Raw genomic sequence first — 23,419 nt, forward strand, 5'->3', positions numbered from 1 at the left:
AGGAACTAATATGCTGATTAACTTTTCACACAAGAACATTAAAATTTGAGCTCCATAACTGAAAAGAAAATACTTTATTTCTGGTTGAAATAAAATAAAAATATTTTTTTTACAACATAAAAAGAAAGTACTCATTTTGTTAAAATAAAAAAAATACTTAAACTCATTTTGTTGAAATGAAAGGAAATACTTTTTTACTACATTATTTTTTTGAAATGAAAGAAAATAATTCTTCTACATCATGAAAAAAAAGTACTTTTTTCTGTTGAAATGAAAGAAAATACTTTTTTACATCACGAAAAGAAAATACTCATTTTGTTGACATGAAAAAGAAAGTACGCTATCTACAATACAACAAGAAAGTACTCTTAATAATATTTCTATTTAGGGTGGGGGCGGGGTGTCGGGGAGGGTGGGTGTGCGGGATAGGGTAGGGTAGAGGTGTGGGGTGGGTTGGTGGGGATGGGAAATAGGATGTAGAAGGTTGAAAAAGAGTTTTGAAAATTTTTTTCTTCTCTTGATAGGGAAAATATTTTTCCAATTGGAGAAAAATGAGTTCATGAGAAAAATATTTTTCCAAACATTTAAATCAACCAAATATGGAAAAATTTAAAATATTTTCATTCATACCAAATACACCATTAGTAAAAATTATTTTGACCCTATTAAACAAATTTCTCTAACACTCATTGCAAGGGATAAAAAGGAAAATGTCCAAATCTATCCCTTTACATTTTGATATTGTCTATATTTAACCTCCGTTGTACTATTCGGCTAAATTTATCCCTATCGTTATACTATCTGGCCAAATATATCCCTAGTATCAGTAAGCTTTTAAAAATTACCCCTCAGTCTTTTAGGTAACTCAAAATCTCCCATATCTATTTTATTTATATCACTTAATCTTCTTCTTGATCTACCGTTTTTCAAAATTACTATTAATGTGAATGCTAAAGGTACTAAACAATATAAATTATTCATGAATTTTTTAACTACCATTGCACTCACTTCTCTTCTTCTGATAATGGTTTTGGAATTGATTTATTTTTTTTATAATTTTTCAACCATATGCACACCGCATAATTTGGTGGGTCTATTTGTTATGTATTAATATGCGGCTGCATGCTCATCATGTATGTACATGTACATTCGACTATATTTTGTAATTATCTAGTTAGTATTCGATCGACTAACTTAAGAGTGCACAATGCGTAGGAATTTTATTAAACCAAAGTTGAATTCGATAACGCAAAGTCTCCAAGGAACTTCAACTTCTATCACTAATACTTGCACTTCTCCATACCTTTTGTGGAATGAATCCATCAAAGCTGGGGTACTATAAACACTTTCGGAATTTAGACAAGCTACCTAATTCAGATTCTTCAATTTACTATACTTTGTTTACTAACAGTTGCATTATTCAATATTTCTTTCTCTTATTTCTCTTTATTCAATTAAGAAAGTCGGTAAATGTCAACTATTTTGAAATTAGTTGATCAAGAAGAAGAATAAGTGACTTAAATAAAATAATTTGGGAGATTTTGGGTCACTTGACAGACGAAGGTATATTTGTTTAAAAGCTTGTTGATGGTAGGGGTAAATTTGGTATGATGATATAACGGTAGGGGTAAATTTGGCCGAATAATATAACGGAGGTTAGATGTAGACAATATTCAAAATTAAGGGGTAAATTTGGACATTTTCCCTAAAAAAAAAAAAAACAAAGTCAAAGGCCATTTTGTCAGTTCAAAAGAAGTCCACTTACTGTCAGTGTCAACTATGACTAAACATCATTAGTTCAGTTGCATGTCAAACATATTCTTAAACTCTTCCCTATAATGTACGGACAGCCACCGCATAACGGCGGCGGCTGGCGCGGGCCGGAGCCACCGTACAACGGCGGATACGGCGGCTGTAACAGGGCGCCGCCGCCACCACCTTTAAGGTATGAAAACCGTAACCATTAAACCTTAATCATCCTCAGTCCCCAAATTTCTTCTATCCGTCAAATCCTAATTTTCCCATTCAAAATCCCAACTTTCGGGGTTTTTCAGTTCAACCAAACCCTAGGTTCCAATTCCAGCACCCTCCTCCTCCCCCTCGTCCTCAGGCTAATGGTTCCTCAAATTTCGGTAAAATTGTTCTCGGAGTTGATAGGGCTGTAATTAAGGCGCGTAGAGACCTAATAGAGGCTGGTGAAAATGTGTCGTCTTGGAAAGTTTCACAAGCTGCTTTGGTTATACTTAAAGCTGATTCTTGGGATTCTTTGGGTGTCCAAATGCAGCATGTACCCTCTCTCCACAGCCTCATACTTATCGAAGTGAAGGTACCATCTTCTAGCTCGTTTGCATGATTGTTACCCATCGTTTCATAAAGTATTGTATTGTCATTGTGTTGTACTGTACTATACTCCAATTTATGCCATGCACTTTCCAAGAATGATACTCCCTTTATCCCAATTTATGTGACAATCTTACCTTGTTAGTTGGTCTCGAAAAAAAAATGGCACCTTTTTATATTTATTAACAATTTAACTTTGAAATGCCCATTATACCCTTAATGAAATGATTTATAGCCACACAAATATCTATGGCTTATTCTAGATCACAAGTTTCAATAGTCTTTCTTTCTTAAACACTGTGCCTGGTCAAACACCGGCACATAAATTGGGATGGAGGGAGTACCTTTCTATATCTAAAAATAATTTAACTTTAAACTTTTCATTTTACCCTTGAGATAATTTATAGCTGCACTAATACATATGACTTGTTTTAGACCACAAGTTTCAAAAGTCTTTCTTTCTTAAACTCAAAAACTCCATGCTCAATCAAACTGCCATCACATAAAATGGGATGGAGGGAGTATTATTTTGTGGATACAGCGTCTAAAATAGATTGTATTGTTTGATTTGATGTATCCATCGTACAATAACTAATAAGTTGACTAATAATTCTTGTAAATGTTATATTTATCAGCAATCACGATAAAAAAAATTAAACAATGGTGGGTTCAGAGATTTTTATATGCATGTTTAAATAATCACCCCGTTATTAAAAAGAATGGTGGGCTCGGAGTAGTAGGTCTAACACATTCAATTTTTGGTCTTAAGTTGGACATGATTAATTTATTTTTATTAAATAACGTTTGATGTATTTGGAATGGGAACTCCACAGTAACTATTGGATTGATTCACACTTTTTATAGTTTTTAAACGTCTTATTATAATTGAGATTTTAAAAAGGAATGACAATATGTAGCCAAAGATAAAATTGTTTGATTCACCAAATAGTAATAGTCCCATATACAATGATATTGAAGGAGCAGTGGAAGAATTTACTATGTGCTCCTAGCCTCTTTCCATCTTTTTTGGGTTGGCCTGTTCTGAAATTTAATCTTGATATCAGTTTGCACAAGGAGTAGCTCTACAACTTATGCCTAACGTTCGTAAAGCTCATTATTAAAAAGGCTGAATATATAGACAACTCTTTAAATTTGTCAATTTTTTCCATTCGGACACTTCAAATAAGGCCATGACATATCGTTCACCAATCTTTGTACAATATTTTGTCCTATTAAACCTTCACTGATGTTTGAAACTAAATATAAAAGTAGTTAATTAAGCATTTATGGAAGTAGCTTCTTATCTGCTAACATTATAAATGATTGCTCTCAGTACAATTGAATGTCTATTTTTTCTTCGGTTGTTTCAAGATAGTTCTTTCTGCTGCTTCTGCTCTTGGCACGTCATGCTGTGGATCATCAATTGTAGATAATGTTAATATGATGCTGTGTAGAGTTGGTGTCCAACAGTTATCGGCATATCAAATAGTAAAGATACATATTCTACCTTATCTTTACAAAGAGCAACACGGACAAGGACATAGAGAAATGATGACAGAGTATCTTGCTTTCTTGATGTTCCACTTACAGCAAATTATCAGGGAACTGCATGACAATGTCTTTATATTGACTAATCATGGTTGCAGACGGCCTGTAGAGGTTCCCATCCATTTCAGCAAAGAATATGGAAATCCCATCGATATGAGTCAATTAGTTCTTGGATTAGATCTTAAATGGCATGAGATCGAAGATATGTACTTAAAGCATCCAATCAACAGAATGTTATCTGGAGGTGTATTAAAGTGGCGAAAGTTTTTCCAGGAACTTGGAATCAGTGATTTCGCACAGGTTCTTCAAGTTGAGAATAGTGTGTCTGATGTATGCCGTCTTCCCATGAATGCGACGTGGGATAAAGATCTGATCCCCAGAGGATCAATTGCGACAGATTGGGTGTCTGAAGAATTTGTCAATATGCTGTTACAACTGTCTTCTACAAGTGAAAAGGAAAAATGCAAGTACCTTTTGGAGGTACTTGATCATTTGTGGGATGATTATTTCAGTGATAAGGTTACTGGCTTCTATTTCACTTCTAATGGAGAAAGGAAAATATTTGATTCATCGTTCAGCAGAATCATATGTGACGTTCGATGGGTAGCATCAACTATCGATAATGAGCTCCACTATCCAAGGGAGTTATTCCATGACTGCGAGGCTGTGTGCTCAATTTTGGGTGATAATGCTCCTTATGCTGTTCCTAAGGTTAGTGATCTTGACTGAATTTGATGTAGAGATCTTGAGTCCCAAATAGAATGTCTTAAATCAGCCTCGTTTACTTGATATTTAGAACTCAACACACTTGGTGGATTTTATTGGTCTACGTCTACCCCAAAAAAATGAGGCCAAATACATAGACAACCCCTTAAACTTGTCCGAATTTTTCAGTTAGACACTTAAACTAAGCCTTGACCTATTGAACACCTGAACTGTGTTTAAACTGTGTCAACTTAACACGAAATGCTTACACGGCAGATGATGTGCTTCCAACACAAGATTGAGCGCGTAAAATGATTGCATGCTTCTTTGTAACAATATCATCACCGGAAAATGTAAAGTTTCACCGGAGCCATTTTTTTTTTCTATTTCTTTTTCCAAAACTCACATCTTTTTCCAAATTTCAGTCATAGGTCCAAGCCCATTCTTCTTCACACCATAATATTCTTTCTTCTACTGGATTTAGTTGTCATTTTTCAGTAAATGCTTACAATATTATACTGTGATGCCACCACTAGTTTTGAGGTTTCATGTAAATGGAGTTGCAATCACCGTCAAAATATATACAATACTTTTTTAGATTTAACTCATCATTTTGTTGTATTAGGAGTATGTAATCTCTGAGTAATCCATTGAGAAATGCCTAAGAATTGTCTTAATGCCTGAATGAAATGGTAAAATTTGTTTCTGCCAAATCTTGGGTCATTTAGCGGTTGAAGTTGCACAAAGCCGGAACAAATGGAGATTGCCGGAAAACTTTTTGAACGTCCCAGATTTGATTTTTCTTCCTCTGTTTTTTCAGCCAAGAAAAATGTTTTTCTTCTTTTTTAGATTCAGACGCTAACATTGATGTTTCCGGAAAATATTGTTAGCGGAAATCCCACTCCTCTCTCTTTCAAATTTTGACTTTTTCTTTTTGTCTGACGTGTCTCTATTTTATTGGTTGTGTTTGGCATGTCAACAGCAAGTGTTGCTCACGCACTGAACTTGGTTACAATTATCAAATTTATGTTCAATAGGCACAGTTTAAGTATAGTTCAAGTGTTCCATAGGTCATAAGCGTAATTTAAGTGTTCAAATCAAGTTCAAGGGGTCGCCTATGTATTCGGCCAAAAAATAACCAAGAAGAAAAGTAAAAATGTTTAAGGGTGTGTTTGGTACGAAGGAAAATGTTTTTCAATTTCCACCCACTCCAACCCCTACCCCCACCCCAACCTCGTCCACCACCTACCCTTAATAGAAATATTATTAAGAGTACTTTCTTTTCATGTTGTAAATAGATTACTTTTTTTTATTTCAACAAAATGAATAAGCTCCTTTCATGATGTAAAAAAAGTATTTTCTTTCATTTCAATAAACTAAATATTTTCTTTTCCTGAAATAGAAAAAGCTTTTTTTTCCCAAACAAAACAAGTACTTTCTTTTCATAATACTGTATTTCATTCTTTTCAACGAGTACCTTTTTTTCATGATGTAGAAAAAGTATTTTCTTCCATTTCAACAAACTAAGTATTTTCCTTTTCTGATATAGGAAAAATATTTTCTTTCATTTTAACAAAACGAGTACTTTCTTTTCATGATGTAGAAAAAGTATTTTATTTCATTTCAACAAAATGAATACTTTCTTTTCACAATGTAGAAAAAGTATTTTCTTTCATTTCAACAAATTGAGTATTTTCTTTCATTCAACAAAATGAATAATTTCTTTTCATGTTGTAGAAAGAATACTTTCTTTTTCAACACAAAAAAAAATATTTTCTTTTTAGTTATCGAGCTCAAATTTCAACGTTGTTCTTTTGTGTAAAAAGTAAAGTAGACATTAGTTCCTTTGGGTTTGTGTGAATTTTGAAAAGAATAATTAAATTCTTGAAGAAAATAAAGTCCGGGAGGAGTACAGGAAACATAAGGATTTTGGAGAAGGTGGGTTGAGGAGAGTAGCATAAAAAATTGTTTTCCTAAAAATATTTTATACTCTCTAACCAAACACTAGAAAATATTTTCCGGAAAATATTTCTCACTCACCAACCAAACAAGGGAAAATAAGTGATAAAACCACTCATTTTTCGTGAAAACATTTTCCATGGAAAACATTTTCCTTCGTACCAAACCTAAATTGCGCGGACTCTTCGATTTTGGTGCCGTCCCCATCCCGATACGAGACAGGGACGGGAGCGGGATACGTCCCGGATTCGGTCAACTGACTTCGGATACTTTGACCGGAGTCCATCGACAAATTTGGGAGAAAAATTGAGATTTTTATTTCTCAAAATCAAAAATAAAATAGATTTAGGATGATGAAAGAATAATGTCCATCTTGGAGAATGAAAGATTGAATTCTACAATATTCATGTAAGTTTTCACAGAATATCTCTCAAAATTTACAATATTTTTATAGCTCTATTTTGTGTTAGCCGAATCCCCGCACCCGTATCCATATCCGGATCCGCACCCCTGAATCTTAAAATTTAGATTTTGCCGAATCCGATACTCGGATCCATCCCCGTATCGGATACCCGCACCCGAGTCCGAGCAACTTAGTACCAAACACACCCTAACTTCAGGCTTATTTTAACCGCTATTGGGATGATTGGACAAGACAGTCTAGAGTTTTATGTGTAGTAGTTGCTTAACCTGGTAATTTGCATTGTCAGTGAACATTTCGACAAGCTTTGACCTGCTAATTTGTCATGTCATGATTTTTATGAGTATCTACTGGTCACAACTTAGCCCATCCTGAAAATATGGTATGGTTGATTTTTCACATCTTATGCTGGCATGGTTTACTAACTCTTCTAATTTGTGTTATATTATTATTGCGGTCGAGAACTAATTAAGTGATCAACTTAAACACAATATATCTTCTGCACCCAAGGATTGTTGGCACAGGTAGTACGATGCGGGATGTGTGGTAGGCACATGTTACGAGCTCAAATATTGCTGGTGAACCAATCTGGTAATTAAGTGGACAAGGTGGGGAGGGCCGCTATCCACTTGGTTCCAAAGCTAGAAAACAGCGGGTTTCTAGGTTATCAGAAAAGAAAAGAAAAACAGTTTAGTTTTTTTTCCCACTATAGTTTCACTGTGGCGTTTTCACTATCTCAACCTTTTTTTCTGGTTTTGGTTTACAGAACTGTATGTCTGAGAAGCTAGCTTGAGTTAATTTGACTTCTAGGACAAGCTAGTTTTTAGCCAACATTTGCTTGTTGACAAGATCCTTTATTTTGTATTAGCTTCATTGTTGTTCTTTTAATTAGCACTTGTGAAATACTCCCTGTTTCATATTAAATGAGGTACTTTCCTTTTTAGTCTGTTCCAAAATAAATGACACATTTCTAAATTTGGAAATAATTCAACTTTAAACTCCTCATTTTACCCTTAATGAGAAACTTTTATAACCACACAAAAGTCATGGCCCCACAAAGCTTTACCCCTTAAGCTTTTAAGACCATAAATTTCAAAAGTCAACTTTTTTTCCTTAAACTCCGTGCCGAGTCAAACTACCTCATTTAATTTGAAACGGAGGGAGTACTTGTTATTTTTGTCTACGTCCATTGAAATGTGGTAGTATCATCATGATATTATTTTAGCTTCTTCCTGCTCCTGGTATAGAGTAGTACAGAAACATACTTTGGATGTGTTTTAGCTTGAATTTTGTTGGACTTTCCTTGTGACTGCTCTTAGTTAGAGCTAATGCTTCTTTTGTATGACAGGTGAGAAGTGAAAGGTTGTTAACAACTCTTGGTTTGAAAACCCAAGTTACAGTCGATGACACACTAGCAATTCTTGAAGTTTGGAGAGCCAAAGCACCTCTGAGGGCTAGGTATTTGATCTTATCCTTCAGCAGAAAGCGATGTGAAAACAGCAAGATGGTTTATTTTTTCATTTACTGAAGAAACATTGTTTTATTGTTTCAGCTATTTCTTTTCCTGTGATGTAAATAGGAATTAGTCGACCCAAATATAAATAGTGCACGCTGCATGAATTGGTTACATATATTCACATACTGAGGTTGGTGGTAGTGTTCTGCAATCTGGTTAATTGATGATTATTTTCCTCTCTCTTTCTTTTTCTTTTTCTTTTAAGTCTGGTTAACTAATGTTCATAGACTCATAGTTTGTAATAAGTACCTTTATTCATGAGATTGAAGCCTAATCAAACTCGTTAAGATGGTAGCTTGAGTCCTGTTTATATTGTCTTTCGCCGACATTGACCTTAAGATTTTAATTAGTCCTATTGAAATCCTAATCAGACGGACTCTCAACTTTTCTAGATAAAATGAAAGCATGGCTACAGAATTGTTAGTGAGAAAGCACTACTGATGTTGTTGCTTGGGTCGCACCTGTCTACGTGGGAGGGTGACGTTGAGCCAGAATGTTATTCTCTTGAAACATGTGTTCTCCAGTCTCCCTTAAACCGTTAAACGTAATGCCTGTTTTGGAGAGGTAGCTATTCTCTGTCCACAAGAAAAGAAGGAAAACTAGAAACAAATAAGTTGTCTGGTGGTTGCCACTTTTCAAAAATTAATCATGACGTGAATGATGCAATATCAGCGACGGTCAGGCACTGTCTGGCCATAACATGTTCCCTTTACTACTTTAGTGTCCTGAATGACTAGAAAGAAATAGAAACTTCTTAAGGTGTAAGCATTTCCTTCATTCTGAGCTCCTTTTCTCATCATTAATTTGAACTTGCACACTCATCCATTGGATACTTTTTTCCAGTGTATCGCAAATGTCCAGATTTTACACATTCATGTGGAATAGGATGAATACTTCAGAGAGAAAAGTGGTTGAAGCATTACGTGAAGGACCTTCTGTGTTTGTCCCTTCTAAGTTTGGTGCTTCACTTGAAGATACTGTACCTGGTGTTCTGTTGTCACTTAAAGAAGTCTTTTGGCATGATTCAACTGGTTCTGTGGACCAAGTGAAGATGGTCTATTCAAAATTTGACGAACATTCAGTCCCCTACCCTGTTACCAGAATATTATGTAGTGTATATCCAGGCCTTCATGACTTTTTTGTTAATCGATGTGGAGTGGATGAGCTCCCTCATTTCCATGGATACCTTCAAATACTGCTGCATTTGTCTGCTGTTGCTTTACCTTCACAAGAAGCTAAGAAAGTAAGCTATCTTTTGCTAATAAATGTATATTGTCGTAGTTGGTGAAATGAATTTGATGCTAACAAAGCCAGGTTTGATAAATGTCAGAGGTTAAAAATGATTTTATACTTGCTTTTCAGGTTTTCTGTATATTTGTCAAGTGGGCTGACGAGCTAAAATCTGGCTCTTTGAGATTTGAAGATGTTGATTTCCTGGAGAAGAGTCTTAAGGAAAAGCAGTATTTGATTCTTCCTGCTGCAGAAAATAAATGGGTTTCTCTCAACCAATCCTTTGGGCTCGTCTGTTGGTGTGATAATGATAGGTTAAGAACAGAATTTAAGCATTTTGATAATATTAACTTTCTCTACTTTGGAGAACTCGACGACGAGGAAAATGAAATTCTCCGAACAAAAGTTTCGATCTTCATGCATAGACTAAATATTCCTTCTCTTTCAGAGGTAAGCTAAGTTACACCCTTCCTCTCTTTTCATTCTTGTCCATGTGCATATAGGAGAAGACTAGATATTTCTGGGAGAGATGATCTCTATGCCCAGTGTTCTTGGCGTAGTTACTATCTATTAGGTCAATAGAAGCTTTTTACTGTGACCATCCCAAATAAACTAATGCAGGTGTTCTTATTCATAGATTTTGTATTTTATGTAATTGTTTTAAGTATATAAACTTTGGTTTCAAAGCTCAGGCGATTAGCGGATTGATGTCCAAAATATAGCCAAAAAATCTGTGAGAAAGCACGGGAGAAAATATATTATTGACTAATAATTGACAATGATACAATGAGCCCTATATATACAATACATGTCCTACTCCTAATACATATGGGATTAGGGTTATTTACTACTATTTAGACAATGAAACTAACACTCCCCCTCAAGCTGGTGCATATAAATCATATGTACCGAGCTTGTTACATATATAACTAATATGAGGACCAGTGAGGGACTTGGTGAGAATATCAGCAAACTGATCATTCGACTTCACAAATTTTGTAGCAATATCTCCCGAGAGTATCTTTTCTCTAACAAAGTGACAGTCAATCTCGATGTGTTTAGTTCTCTCATGGAAAACTGGATTTGACGCAATATGAAGAGCAGCTTGATTATCACACACAAGTCCCATCTGACTAATCTCACCAAATTTCAACTCCTTGAGCAACTATTTGATCCAAATTAGCTCACATGTGGCCATAGCCATTGCTCGATATTCTGCTTCTGCACTAGACCGAGCAACCACTTTCTGTTTCTTGCTCTTCCAAGACACCAAATTTCCTCCTACTAAGACACAATATCCAGACGTAGAACATCTATCAGAAGGTGATCCTGCCCAATCAGCATCTGAGTATCCAACGATCTGCTCATGGCCTCTCTTCAAACAATAAGCCTTTGCCTGGAGCTGATTTTATATACCGAAGAATGCGGACAACTGCATCCCAATGACTATCACAGGGAGAATCCATAAACTGACTCACAACACTCACAGGAAAGGAAATGTCAGGTCTAGTCACTGTGAGGTAATTTAATTTACCAACCAACCGCCTATATCTTGCAGGATCGCTAAGAGGCTCCCCCTGTCCTGGCAGAAGTTTAGAATTCGGATCCATCGGAGTGTCAACAGGTCTACAACCTGTCATACCTGTCTCCTCAAGAATATCTAAGGCATACTTCCGTTGTGAGATCACAATACCTGAGCTAGACTGAGCGACCTCAATACCCAGAAAATACTTTAATCTTCCCAGATCCTTAGTCTGAAAGTGCTGAAAGAGATGTTGCTTCAACTTACTAATACCATCATGATCATTGTCGGTAATAACAATATCGTCAACATAATGACCAGATAAATACAGAGATTTGAAGCAGAATGTCGATAAAATACAGAGTGATCAGCTTCACTACGAGTCATGCCAAACTCCTGAATAACTGTGCTGAACTTACCAAACCAGGCTCGAGGAGACTGCTTTAGACCATAGAGGGACCGGCGCAACCGACATACAAGGCCACTAGACTCCCCCTGAGCAACAAAATCAGGTGGTTGCTCCATATAAACCTCATTTTCAAGGTCACCGTGAAGAAAAACATTCTTAATGTCCAACTGATAGAGGGGCCAATGGCGAACAGCAGCCATGGATAGAAAAAGGCGGACTGATGCAATTTTAGCCACGGGAGAGAAAGTATCACCGTAATCGAGTCCAAATATCTGATTATATCCTTTGGCAACAAGACGAGCCTTAAGTCGATCAACCTGGCCATCTGGACCAACTTTGACTGCATACACCCAACGACAACCAACGGTCGATTTACCCGAAGGAAGAGGAACAAGCTCCCAAGTACCACTCGTATGTAAAGCAGGCATCTCGTCAATCATTGCCTGTCGCCATCCGGGATGAGACAGTGCTTCACCTGTAGACTTAGGGATGGCAACAGAGGACAAAGATGACACAAATGTACAATGGGATAATGAGAGACGATGGTAACTTAAACCGATATAATGAGGATTAGGATTAAGTGTGGACCGTATACCTTTTCGTAGTGCAATCGATTGATTAAGAGGAGACAAGTCCGCAGTATTAGCAAGGTCAGGTGCAGGACGTGAATCAGCTGGGCCTGATGCTGGGGGCGGACGACGATGATAAGTCAGGAGTGGTGGAGCTGTAGAAGGTTGAACTGGACTAGGTGGTGGCACTGGAGCCATAGTTGGTGGAACTGGACTAGGTGGTGGCACTGGAGCTATAGTTGGTGGAACTGGACTAGGTGGTGGCACTGGAGCTATAGGTGGTGGAGCTGTAACTGGAACTGTATGCGGTGGAGCTATGGAGGAAGATGAATGGGTGATAGGGACTGAATCTCCAAAAGAAGGAACAGGTAGCACCGCAGAAATATCTAAGTGATTAACTGGACCTGTGAAGTATGATTGGGTTTCAAAGAAGGTGACATCAGCAGACATAAGAAATCGCTGAAGGTCAGGAGATAACATCGATATCCATTTCGCGTTCTCGAGTAACCCAGAAATATGCACTTAAGAGCACGAGGAGCTAACTTATCTTTTCCTGGAGTAAGGTCATGAACAAAGCACGTATTCCCAAAGACACGGGGTGGAAGAGAGAACAAAGGTAAGTGGGGAAACAGGACAGAGATTGGAACTTGATTTTGGATAGCTAAAGATGGCATACGATTAATAAGATAACTAGATGTAAGAACTGCATCCCCCCAAAAACGCAGCGGAACATGAGATTGTATGAGTAGGGTACGAGCAGTTTCAATAAGAAGTCTCTTCTTTCTTTCAGCTACCCCATTTTGTTGGGATGTGTACGGACAAGATGTTTGATGAATAATCCCATGGGAGTTCATAAACTGCTGAAATGGGGAAGACAAATACTCTAGGGCATTATCACTACGAAATGTGCGGATAGAAACCCCAAATTGATTTTGAATTTCAGCATGGAAGGTCTGGAAAATAGAAAACAACTCAGATCGATTTTTCATCAAAAATATCCAAGTGCACCTGGAATAATCATCAATGAAACTGACAAAGTAGCGGAATCCTAAGGTAGAACTAACCCGACTAGGACCCCAAACATCTGAATGGACTAAAGTAAAGGTGACTCTGCTCGATTGTCAAGACGCCGCGGGAAATGGGAGCGGGTATGCTTACCGAGCTGACACGACTCACACTCTAGAGTGGACAAGTGAGATAAGCCAGGTACCATTTTCTGAAGTTTTGACAAACTGGGATGTCCTAACCGTTTATGTAATAAATCTGGTGAATCACTAACGGGAGAAGTTATTGGAGGAAGACAATATGCGAGTCCATGTGATTTTGCAAGGATGAGGTAATAAAGTCCATCTGATTCACGTCCGGTACCAATGATCCGCCCTGTATAAAAACAAGGTCATTAAGAAATAAAACAGCAGATTTAAGTGATTTGGCTAAGCGACTAACGGCTATGAGATTAAAAGGACTACCAGGAACATAAAGAACTGAGTCTAAAGGTAAGGAAGGAAGTGGACTTGCTTGACCTATTGCAGTTGCCATGGCTTGAGACCCATTGGCCATTGTGACTGCTGGAAGAGATTGAGAATATGAGATATTAGTGAAAAGAGATTTGTTACCAGAAATATGATCAGATGCACCTGAAATCCTGAATCAATGACCCAAGACTCAGAAGGTGAAGATTGGGAGACACCAGTCATGCTACTATTTGTTGGAACAACGGAGGTTAATTCTGAAGATGTCTGTTTACGTGCTTTGTACTGAAGGAACTCAATATAATCCGGTAAAGAAACCATCTGGATTGGATTCATTGCATTTAATCCAACGGATTGTGAGTTAAAGGCTTCAGGTACGAATTCCATTATAATATCGTGCCGGAAAAAGCAGAAAATTGCTGGGATCACTGTTCACGCCGGAAAAATCACTGTAGCTCACCGGAAAAAACTCAAAGTGGTCGGAATTTGATTTGAACTAGATGGGTAGGCTCGGAATTGTGAGGAGAGCAAGCTGTCCTGAAGGAATTTCGCGAAAAAGTGGCCGGAAACAGTGTCACGCGCCAGCGCGTGGGCATCGGAGCTTCGCCGGAAAATTTCTTCCGGCGGCGCGTGGGGGGTTTTCTGACGGAGATATTTTTATGGGTTGGTCGCCGGAGGCCGGTCTACTTCGTGGTGGTGTTGGTTTTTTTTGTTACGGACAGCCTCTTAAGTCGCCGGAAAATTGCACGGCAACGAGGTCTTTCTTCCCGGAGGCCGCTGGAATGATGCACAGCGATAATTTCTCACTTACGCTCTGATACCATGTGAGAAAGCACGGGAGAAAATATATTATTGACTAATAATTGACAATGATACAATGAGCCCTATATATACAATACATGTCCTACTCCTAATACATATGGGATTAGGGTTATTTACTACTATTTAGACAATGAAACTAACAAAACCATTAATTTAGTCTTTGTATTGGCAAGTATGGTAATACTTTGGAGTGGATTTTTCAAAGAAAAAATGTAGCTCCCTGGACATCCCTGATATGTAATACTTAAGCTGATAATGGTAATTATAATTATTTGAAGTTGGTTCATGGTTTTATGTCAGGGAAATAAATGGTTCTTTTATCTTTGAAGTTTTCAGGTCTTATACAACTCAAATAATTGAATAATATAACCACTTTACTATTATAACTTATCTAATTACCGGCCAATGGGCGCCAAAGAAGTTATAGCAGCTCATCTATTTAATTGATTGCCACTTTCTCCTTTTAACCTTGTTATCTTTTGTTGGTAGTGTGAATGAACTCTTAATATTCTGCTATGATGATTCCTTTCATTTTTCGAATAAACTTGAGTACATATAGGATACACCGGTGCTAAAACCTTTTCTCAAGATGCAGCTGAGAACTTGATCAAGAAAAGAAAAAAGCAGAACATGATGTTGTATGAAGGAAAGAAAGTCCTTCAACACATTTAAGATCTTTGTTGTTTTCATTAGAAGGAAAGATCTTTGTATTTAACTTCAGAAATCTGACAGTAACTTTTTCTGATTTAGATGTGTATCAAGTACTCCAGCTATTCAAATTTATATAGCTTTCTTTCCACTTCTGAACGTGGATATGATGTAGGAACTCATTTACTTCCTTTATTCCATGTTGATTGTCCTACTTACTATTTTGGGTTGTTCCAAATTGTGTCCACTTTCATAAAACTGAACATTTTCCCATACTATTCAATTCTTTCTTAATATCCTATTATCAAGAAGGTATCATTATACCCAATTTTTCTCAACGTTAACTTCTCCTTTCCAGGTTGTAACACGAGAAATCATTTATCATGGTCCAACAGACACTTCTTTTACGGCTTCAATGGTTAACTGGGCTCTTCCTTATGCTCAAAGATACATGTATAACATTTCCACAGACAAGTATTCACAGCTCAGCCAGTCTGTGATTGAGAACCTGAGATGTCTACAGATTGTTGTCGTTGAAAAGTTGTTCTTCAGGAATGTTATTAAAAGTGTCCACATAGTATCGGAGAAGCAGTTTGAGTGCAGTTGTCTGCTAGAGGTATTATAATCACGTCAGCATCTATTGATTCTTTTATCCATAGAATGTTACGTAGTTGAGATGTTTTTGGAAAAGCTTTTGTTCTTTAGGGGTAAGGTCTGCGTACGCACTACCCTCTCCAGACCCCACTTGTGGGAATATACTGGGTTTGTTGTTGTTGTTGTTTTGTTCTATTTGAATTTTCGTTAACATGTGACTCCATTGGGATGACTGAATTGCTAAAGCTCAGGAGTAACAACTTGGGGATTCTAGGTCCGAATCTCTGCTATAACACTCATTGTGAACCCAGCAACTTGGCTTGTGATTGTAGGTAGCAAGTTGCTCTGTGAATTAGTCGAGCCGTTTGGAAGCTTGCCTCGACACTGCCATCCAAAAAGAAATTAGTTGGAGTTTTCAAGAAAAAAGGATTTTGATCGGTAGTCACTACTGCCAATTGCATGGACTAATACAAAACTAGGGGTCAACCTAAAATATATGTAATTGAAGACCATTTTCTACATATTCCAAGACTATAAAGCATACTTCTACTATACTCGTGTTTATTGCTTCTTCTACTTCTTCTTCTTGAGCTCACTCTAACTTTGTGGGCAGGTTTATACGCTACCTATGCCTGTGGAGTACTGCAGGTTGCCTGGTGTGCAAGATGGCGTTGACACCCGTGTCAAAAAAAAAAGTTAGCTCTAGTTTTCAAGAAAAAATGATTAACTTCTTCTTGTTGTTCTTATTCCTCATTAAATAGGAAAAAGGATGTATAGATAACTTTGTTTTCAGCTCTAGGGAACTGTCATGTTTGCCATTTTTCTTTTGCCTGACTCACTGAGATCTAACATGATTATGAATTCATAGATAACACTTATTTTTGGTATGTTTTCTTTTTGTATGTTGTCTGTCCGCTTAGTTGTCAGTAAAACTCTTATCTCTTATTAAACATATATATGGATAACTTGTTGATCTTAACTCTTTCACAGGGAAACATCCTGTATGCCACTCGAGAATCTGATTCTCATTCACTATTCATGGAGAATTCTCGTTTATTCTATTCTGGAGCTCCTGACTTGCACTTGGCAAACTTTCTACACATGATCACGACAATGGCAAAGTCAGGTTCCACTGAGGAGCAAAATGAGTTTTTCATTTTGAATAGCGAGAAAATGCCCAAGCTTCCCGTAGGTGAATCTGTTTGGTCACTTGCGAACATTCCATTGTCGACTGATAGTGTGACATGGCTGATGAATAGTTGTGATTCTAGAACAATTGATGAGATAAACTCTGTGAATTTCAAGAAGAAATCTGGAGGCAGCTCATACTGGCCACCTGCAGACTGGGAAAAACGATCATGATTTCCATGATTCTCGTGCAAGTGTTATGAAGATACAGGCAGCCAGTAACATCCAACCAAGCAACGAAGAGACTAATGAAGAAGTTATAGAAGAAACATCTGCTCCAGCTCCAGCTCCATCTCAGATCACTCATCTTCGCAATGATCCGGCGCCCACTTCAGACTAGAAAACTGATCATGGTTTCCACGGTTCTCATGCAAGTGTAATGAAGAAACAGGCAGCCGATGGCATCCAACCAAGAAAGGATGAGACTGTTGAAGAAGTTTTAGCAGAAATATCTGCTCTGGCTCCAGCTGCGACCACTCGTGGTCGCAATGATCCAGCTGCAGACGGGAATACTGATCATGGTTTCCGTGGTTCTAGCACAAGTGTTATGAAGATGCAGGCAGCTAGTGGGTATCAAACCTAGAAAGGAGGACACTGTTAAAGTTATAGCAGAAACATCTGTTCTGGCTTCAACTGAGATCACTCTTGGTCGCAATGATCCAGCAAACCCTGCTGCTTTACTAGGTTCACGCGATACTGGTCGTGTATGTAATGTGCTCGTACCTTCTACCATCAATGCTGCAAGTAATTCTCCTTATAATGTGACTGTACCACAAGAGCTGAATTATTGTTCATTTAATACGAGTGAGAGAGGTCAGCTGTCCATAGGCACGAGTTATCCTCAACAGGCATCAACTGGCAGATTCTCCAATAATGTGACTGCACCACAAGACTGGAATTACAATTCATCTGATGCTAGAGAAAGAGTGCAGTTGTCTTTCGGCACCATTGATCCTCAACAGGGCACTGTTAACTGGCAGACATGGAGAATTTGCTGCATTCAAGTACTTCGTGGCGCAATTTGGCGAGCCTTTTGTGAAATCGGTCAATGAAACTAATGAGACGGGGCTTCCCTACGACCTTGTTGTGGCAGGTAATGAATTCGTAGAAGTAAAAGCAACTAGATCGACGACAAAGGATTGGCTCCATATTACCTTGAGGGAATGGCAGTTTGCAGTTGAGAAAGGTGAACTTTTTAGCATTGCACATGTATTATCACCTCATAATGCAGCAAAAGTGACAGTTTACAAGAACCCAGCCAGACTCTGTCAGCTTGGTAAACTACAGTTAGCTCTTTTAATGCCAAAGTCATAGACTTTTTAAATGTATATAAGGCTAATTCACCAATTCATCTTTCATATAATCTTGAAAGAAGTTAAGCAGCTAGTCGTTTTCACATTAAGAAATGCTTTCATCACTTAGCTGACTGCTTAGCAGCAAGTTATTTTCAAAGTGCTGCATTTGAGAATTTAATCTACATGTTGAAGCAGAAGATAGAACTTAATATCTCTTGTTGGTTCTACTACCTGAGCCAGATAGATCAAATTCAGAATGCATTTGTCGCGCAAAGAGTGTCCTATTTCTGAAATTAAATAATCAGTGAAATTAAGTAAATTACTTTATCTTGTATCAACCCAAATTTCTGAATGGAAGCTATCTCTAATAGCTTCCCTGGACACCCGCGCATAGTGAGAGCTTAGGCGAGGGAGTCACAATATGGTTACTTCAATCTTGAATTTCAAATTCTATCTCGTCCATAGTGTTAAGATTGACTTTCCAGATGATATTGTATGTGATTTAGGTCGACAGGATATAGAGTAACTACTATATACTGATCGTGTAAAAAACTCTTGCAACCGTTAACGGGAAGGTTTGCAAATGGAAGCAATCAAAGAGAACCTCAAGTTTATCTTATGCCGAGTTGCAGACCTGTGCTGCATCAGACTCGGATAAATAAATCATATAAACCAGTGTGTTTACATAGCAGTTAAACATGTCAGAAAATTTTCAAGAAAGTAAAAGAAAAATTAACATGAAACCAAAAAAAAAAGAATCAACTAGTTAACCCATGTTATCTTCTGTGGGAGTGTAATATATGGTACACTGGGAAACCACTAATTTTACAGAGTCAAAAATTAACCACCTATTCGGTCGAGTCGAAACTATTCCAGACTTTCATTTACATTACATTCTGCAAAATGGGAAACGAGGAAAAATTTGCAAGTGCTTGCTTTTGCTCATCTGTGCCATTTCCTGCACATGTTTCATATTACAGGCTCGGCTCAACAGAGAAGTAACCCTCTGCTACTGGGTTTTTGGTTTCTGAATCTTCACATATGGAAAGAATCCGAACAAGTGCTTGATTTTGGGATTCCATTCGCGTTGCTGAGCACGACAATACATCAAGAATGTATTTGCAAAGTAAGAGTTGAAACCCATTAAGACGTGCCAAACTGCATGCCCCTGTGGATTGAAATACCAGCCTTGAATTTGCTTGCAGAATAATCGATCACATAGCCAGCAAGCAGCTCCGATCAATAAAGTGGCCACATATAATTTTGCGAGCCGCTTTGCCAACGTGTCTTCTGTGTGAATGTAATACTTATATGCCCGAGGAGCACAAAGAAGGCACAGTAGCGCATAATGTACTTTGAAACCAATGCCAAAGCGAATCTGTGAATGCACAATGGCAAAGAGTGCACCATAAAGGAACAAAAAGGTTGGCATCGTACTCCGATAATGCCAATCTGGTGAATAGAGGATGTAAATATACAGAAGCATCTCCCAGACCATTGGTGTCTCATCACCTTGCTGTTGCCTGTCAATTTAATACATGGATAATGGTAATACAGGACATACACAAGCACATAAAAGCAGGCAGTATTTTCAAGGACAATTATTTTAATCACTGTTGTCTCCTATCTGTATGCACATTGTATAAGGAAAGAGGGCATAGAGAATCCCTTATTTGAAAGTCAGAAAGGACAGTCTACAAAAAAAAAAAAATCAGAAACAAGCACAAAACAAGCAAGAGGCACGGAGAATCTTTAATAAATCGTTTGGCTACTTGAACATTCACCTTGGTGAGGGTTCGATTCCCACCTTGTTATCCAAAAATCCCCTCCCCCATCTCCCCAATAAAAAAAAAACAAGCAAGAAGCACACTGAATATGGTGCTGGAGATATGATACAAAGTAGGCTTTATTGTGTTATACAGCAAGATGACAAAAGTATCCCACCGGGAACACGACAGGTAAATGATAAGATCCGCTTTCACAGCACCAATACTGCCAGTACCTTTACAAGTGAAACCTCCCCCTCCCAACTAAGTTCATTGAAATCAAAGGGAAGCGCTACATTCTAAAGCAAAATCTTAGTCAGCTGCATTTAGAGATTCAGGTTAAATGCAGTTTTAGATCCTCTTATGGGGAGTATAAACCTGAATGCCTGTATTTCCTAGGTTTAACACCAGTGTCTCAAAAGACTTTGCTAAGATGCAATAACCAACTCCATGATCTCCCACACAGCTTGACAACAGATAACTGTACACAGGAGAAAGAAAAGAAAAAAGAACTAGCAGCATGGACTGACCACCAGCAAAACACATGTGCTAATTCCGGTCTCTGCACCTATAAGGGGGAAACATAAAGAACTGCTTTCACATTTCACTCCCACCAAAAATTTAACCTATCTCATCCACTACTTCATTACAAGACTGTTCTTGAAATGTTATCTGTCAATCATGCTAAAGAGGCGCTTCACCAGGAACTACATAAAATGCCGAAGTTCTTTGGCATTTTATGTGGTTCCCGTTGAAGAGCCTCTTTAGCCAAAGAAACAACTGATACCAAATCATTACGATAGTCTTCCATTAAATTAAACAAATCACCAAGTCTATCACCATTTGGGTCATGGATATTATTACTTAATGCACTTGAAACTTCTTGGCCGGATCAAACCACTCATCCCTGTGCTCCTCTTCCACAAACACTTTTAGAAAAGCTGAATTATTTTGGTACTACTACATTATTCAAGAATCAGTAGCCAGGAGATTTAAAAATTGAGTTGTGTGTGTATACAATAGATAGAATCATCCTACCAATACAGTAACAAAATAATGCAATTTGTGTTCATCTGCTGATCTGCAAGATCAATGCCACACAATTTTTCAAAAGAAAGCTCGTTGCAAAGAGAGTACATGATATTGTGACTACAATACAGTTAATTGTTACAAGAAAATATTTTAGACACCAACATAAGGAAAATAACAGAAATCCAAATCTTCTATGCATGCGTTCTCTAATGGGTTCAGTCTACAAAATGTAACATAAATCCTACAAGGGCGGGGTAGCCTCGATACAGCAGTTTATTACTTTATTTGCTGTTAGGCCACAATACAGGTTCTAATTTTCGTAAGGTAGTGAAAAGCTGCAATCACATTAGCATGCATCCTATAACATCTTCAGTTTTAGTGTCTTCCTGTTCATATATAGTGCTACAGAGATTTATACAATATCTCAAAAAAACATGGCTAACATTAGATGGTGCATCCTTTTGAATCAACTTCTTTATACTTCAGCAAACAAAGGATGATCAAAGATTACATACATACATACATATCATACACAAAGCAAGCTTTACAGAGAATTTAACAGAGCAGAATGGAGAGAGTGCTTACATCTGCCGCAATGTAGCATGATAAGTCATGCTCCCTATTGCAAGTATTATGTTTGATATATGAAGGACACTGAACCTTTTCTCAAACCGTTGCCTGAGGGCGTTCACAAGACCAATGAGAGCCAAGATAATGCATGGGATATTTGAAATAGTGTTGAAGAATTCTGCAATATAGGATGACTGCACATAATTTGGCTCACACCACTCTTTAGATGTTACAGGACCCCAAAAGAATATGCCATCTGCCATTCTGCAAAATGTCTTACTTGAAAAGGTCAGTTTTTAGGCACTTACAATATTTGATGCAAGTAAAATACTCAAGAATTGTAGCATGTCTCAATAGTATTACAGGCATTCAAATTTTCAATATAAGGATTATAATCAGCATCACCTCGTGTGAATGAACCAAAAAAGTTGCAACGGTAAAGAATTGACTATAACCTTCATACAGTTACTACGACACAAATATTATCCTTGGATGAACCATGAAGAATCGACAGTTCGACAGAACATGAAATTAAAAAAAAAAAGGACAAGTGCCCAGGAACATTTAAGACAGTGATGAGTCACGATATCCATAAGATACAGCAACACAGGATATTATACTCATGGCAGTTAAGACAACTCTTCATTGTCTTAAACTTTAGAAAGCGTCCAATGCAAATCCTCAAAATTTGGCCCGAGGTCTAAAAAGTCGTAAATGGATTAATCAAGACTTGATTCCCAGTAACTTCTTCTTCTTTTTCTTCTTCCTATCTAGCTCCTTTATACTCTCTCTATCTCATATTAACTTTGCATGACTAAAAATAAAATATCTGAGATCAAATATCACTTAGAAAATTGGAGTGTATATGCATACTTTATTTCTTCTTATCAACCGATCAATCAACAAAATTTCTTTTTCTCCAATGCACGTTTCTAAGGCAAGTATATCTCACTCAAAACTGACACATTTTTTCTACCATAGAAGATCGGAGTTCGGAGAGATTACTAAAATCGGGAAGATCAAATATATTTTGTTGCTGAAGTGGGAAGATCAAAAAAATTGCTAAACTAGTATACCTACAATGAGGTTGACATTCCCTTATAGTTTAATTGATAGAATGTGCAATAACAACAACAACAACATACCCATTATTATCCCACACCGTGGGGTCTGGGGAGGGTAGTGTATACGCAGACCTTACCCCTACCATGTGAGGATAGAGAGGCCGTTTCCAATAGACCTTACCCCTACCTTGAATGTGCAATAAACTCCTAAAAACTATTTTAATTAGTTATGATAGGAAAAAGAAAGTCTTTGTACACTAATCTAATCCTTCTATAAGTAGATCTAAGAAAAAACCTCGCCATATATCATTATCAATTAGGCCACTCCATTTACAATGCAACATTATCCCTCGCTCGGAGCAACAAGCCAATCACTTAATCAACAATAACTTACTTCCTCCTCTTTCATGAATTCATGGGCAAAACTTGGAAGTACCACTAAATCTAACTCACGTGAATCAACTACTTTAGGCAAATCATTAACCTCCATTAGTATATACCATCATCAACATTACCATGGGCCCTATACTACCAAACAGTCATCTCTCAAAAAAATTGTCAGCTATGATCTCCAACTTTTTTTTTAAATGTTGCATTTCGCCTACGGGGTGAATAGCCTAACTTGATCGAACCTCGACTAATATCTCCAACATAGACCCATTGCATTAAACTTCATTTTTCCAAAAAACCATTTCCAGTAACCTCGCAAATAAAAGATTAATCTAAATTGATTGGGGGGGGGGGGGGGG

The 23,419-nt window shown here is 37.5% G+C and overlaps 2 protein-coding genes across 3 annotated transcripts in view; one reads left to right on the forward strand and one right to left on the reverse strand.

Moving 5' to 3' along the window:
• Positions 1 to 1,961: 1,961 nt before the first annotated feature.
• Positions 1,962 to 18,459, forward strand: LOC109241830. Its single transcript, XM_019408645.1, has 7 exons — positions 1,962 to 2,326; positions 3,712 to 4,599; positions 8,322 to 8,431; positions 9,333 to 9,732; positions 9,852 to 10,169; positions 15,520 to 15,777; positions 16,746 to 18,459. Exons 1-7 carry the CDS (start codon positions 2,279 to 2,281, stop codon positions 17,115 to 17,117), a joined length of 2,394 nt encoding a protein of 797 aa, XP_019264190.1. The 5' UTR covers positions 1,962 to 2,278; the 3' UTR covers positions 17,118 to 18,459.
• Positions 18,460 to 18,852: 393 nt separating this feature from the next.
• LOC109241831 (alkaline ceramidase 3-like) overlaps positions 18,853 to 23,419 on the reverse strand; it is a 5,124-nt gene continuing 557 nt past the window's right edge. The window contains exons 2-3 of one of the 2 annotated variants that reach the window (XM_019408647.1): positions 21,622 to 21,881; positions 18,853 to 19,761 (exon numbers count right to left, since the gene is read on the reverse strand). In XM_019408647.1, coding sequence (XP_019264192.1) covers positions 19,248 to 19,761; positions 21,622 to 21,869 — 762 coding nt within the window. In that variant the 5' untranslated portion in view covers positions 21,870 to 21,881 and the 3' untranslated portion in view covers positions 18,853 to 19,247. The remainder of the gene's footprint in view (positions 19,762 to 21,621; positions 21,882 to 23,419) is intronic. The other variant, XM_019408646.1, reaches the window with a different exon arrangement.

Source organism: Nicotiana attenuata, unplaced genomic scaffold, assembly GCF_001879085.1.
Source record: "Nicotiana attenuata strain UT unplaced genomic scaffold, NIATTr2, whole genome shotgun sequence".
Taxonomy (NCBI): domain Eukaryota; kingdom Viridiplantae; phylum Streptophyta; class Magnoliopsida; order Solanales; family Solanaceae; genus Nicotiana; species Nicotiana attenuata.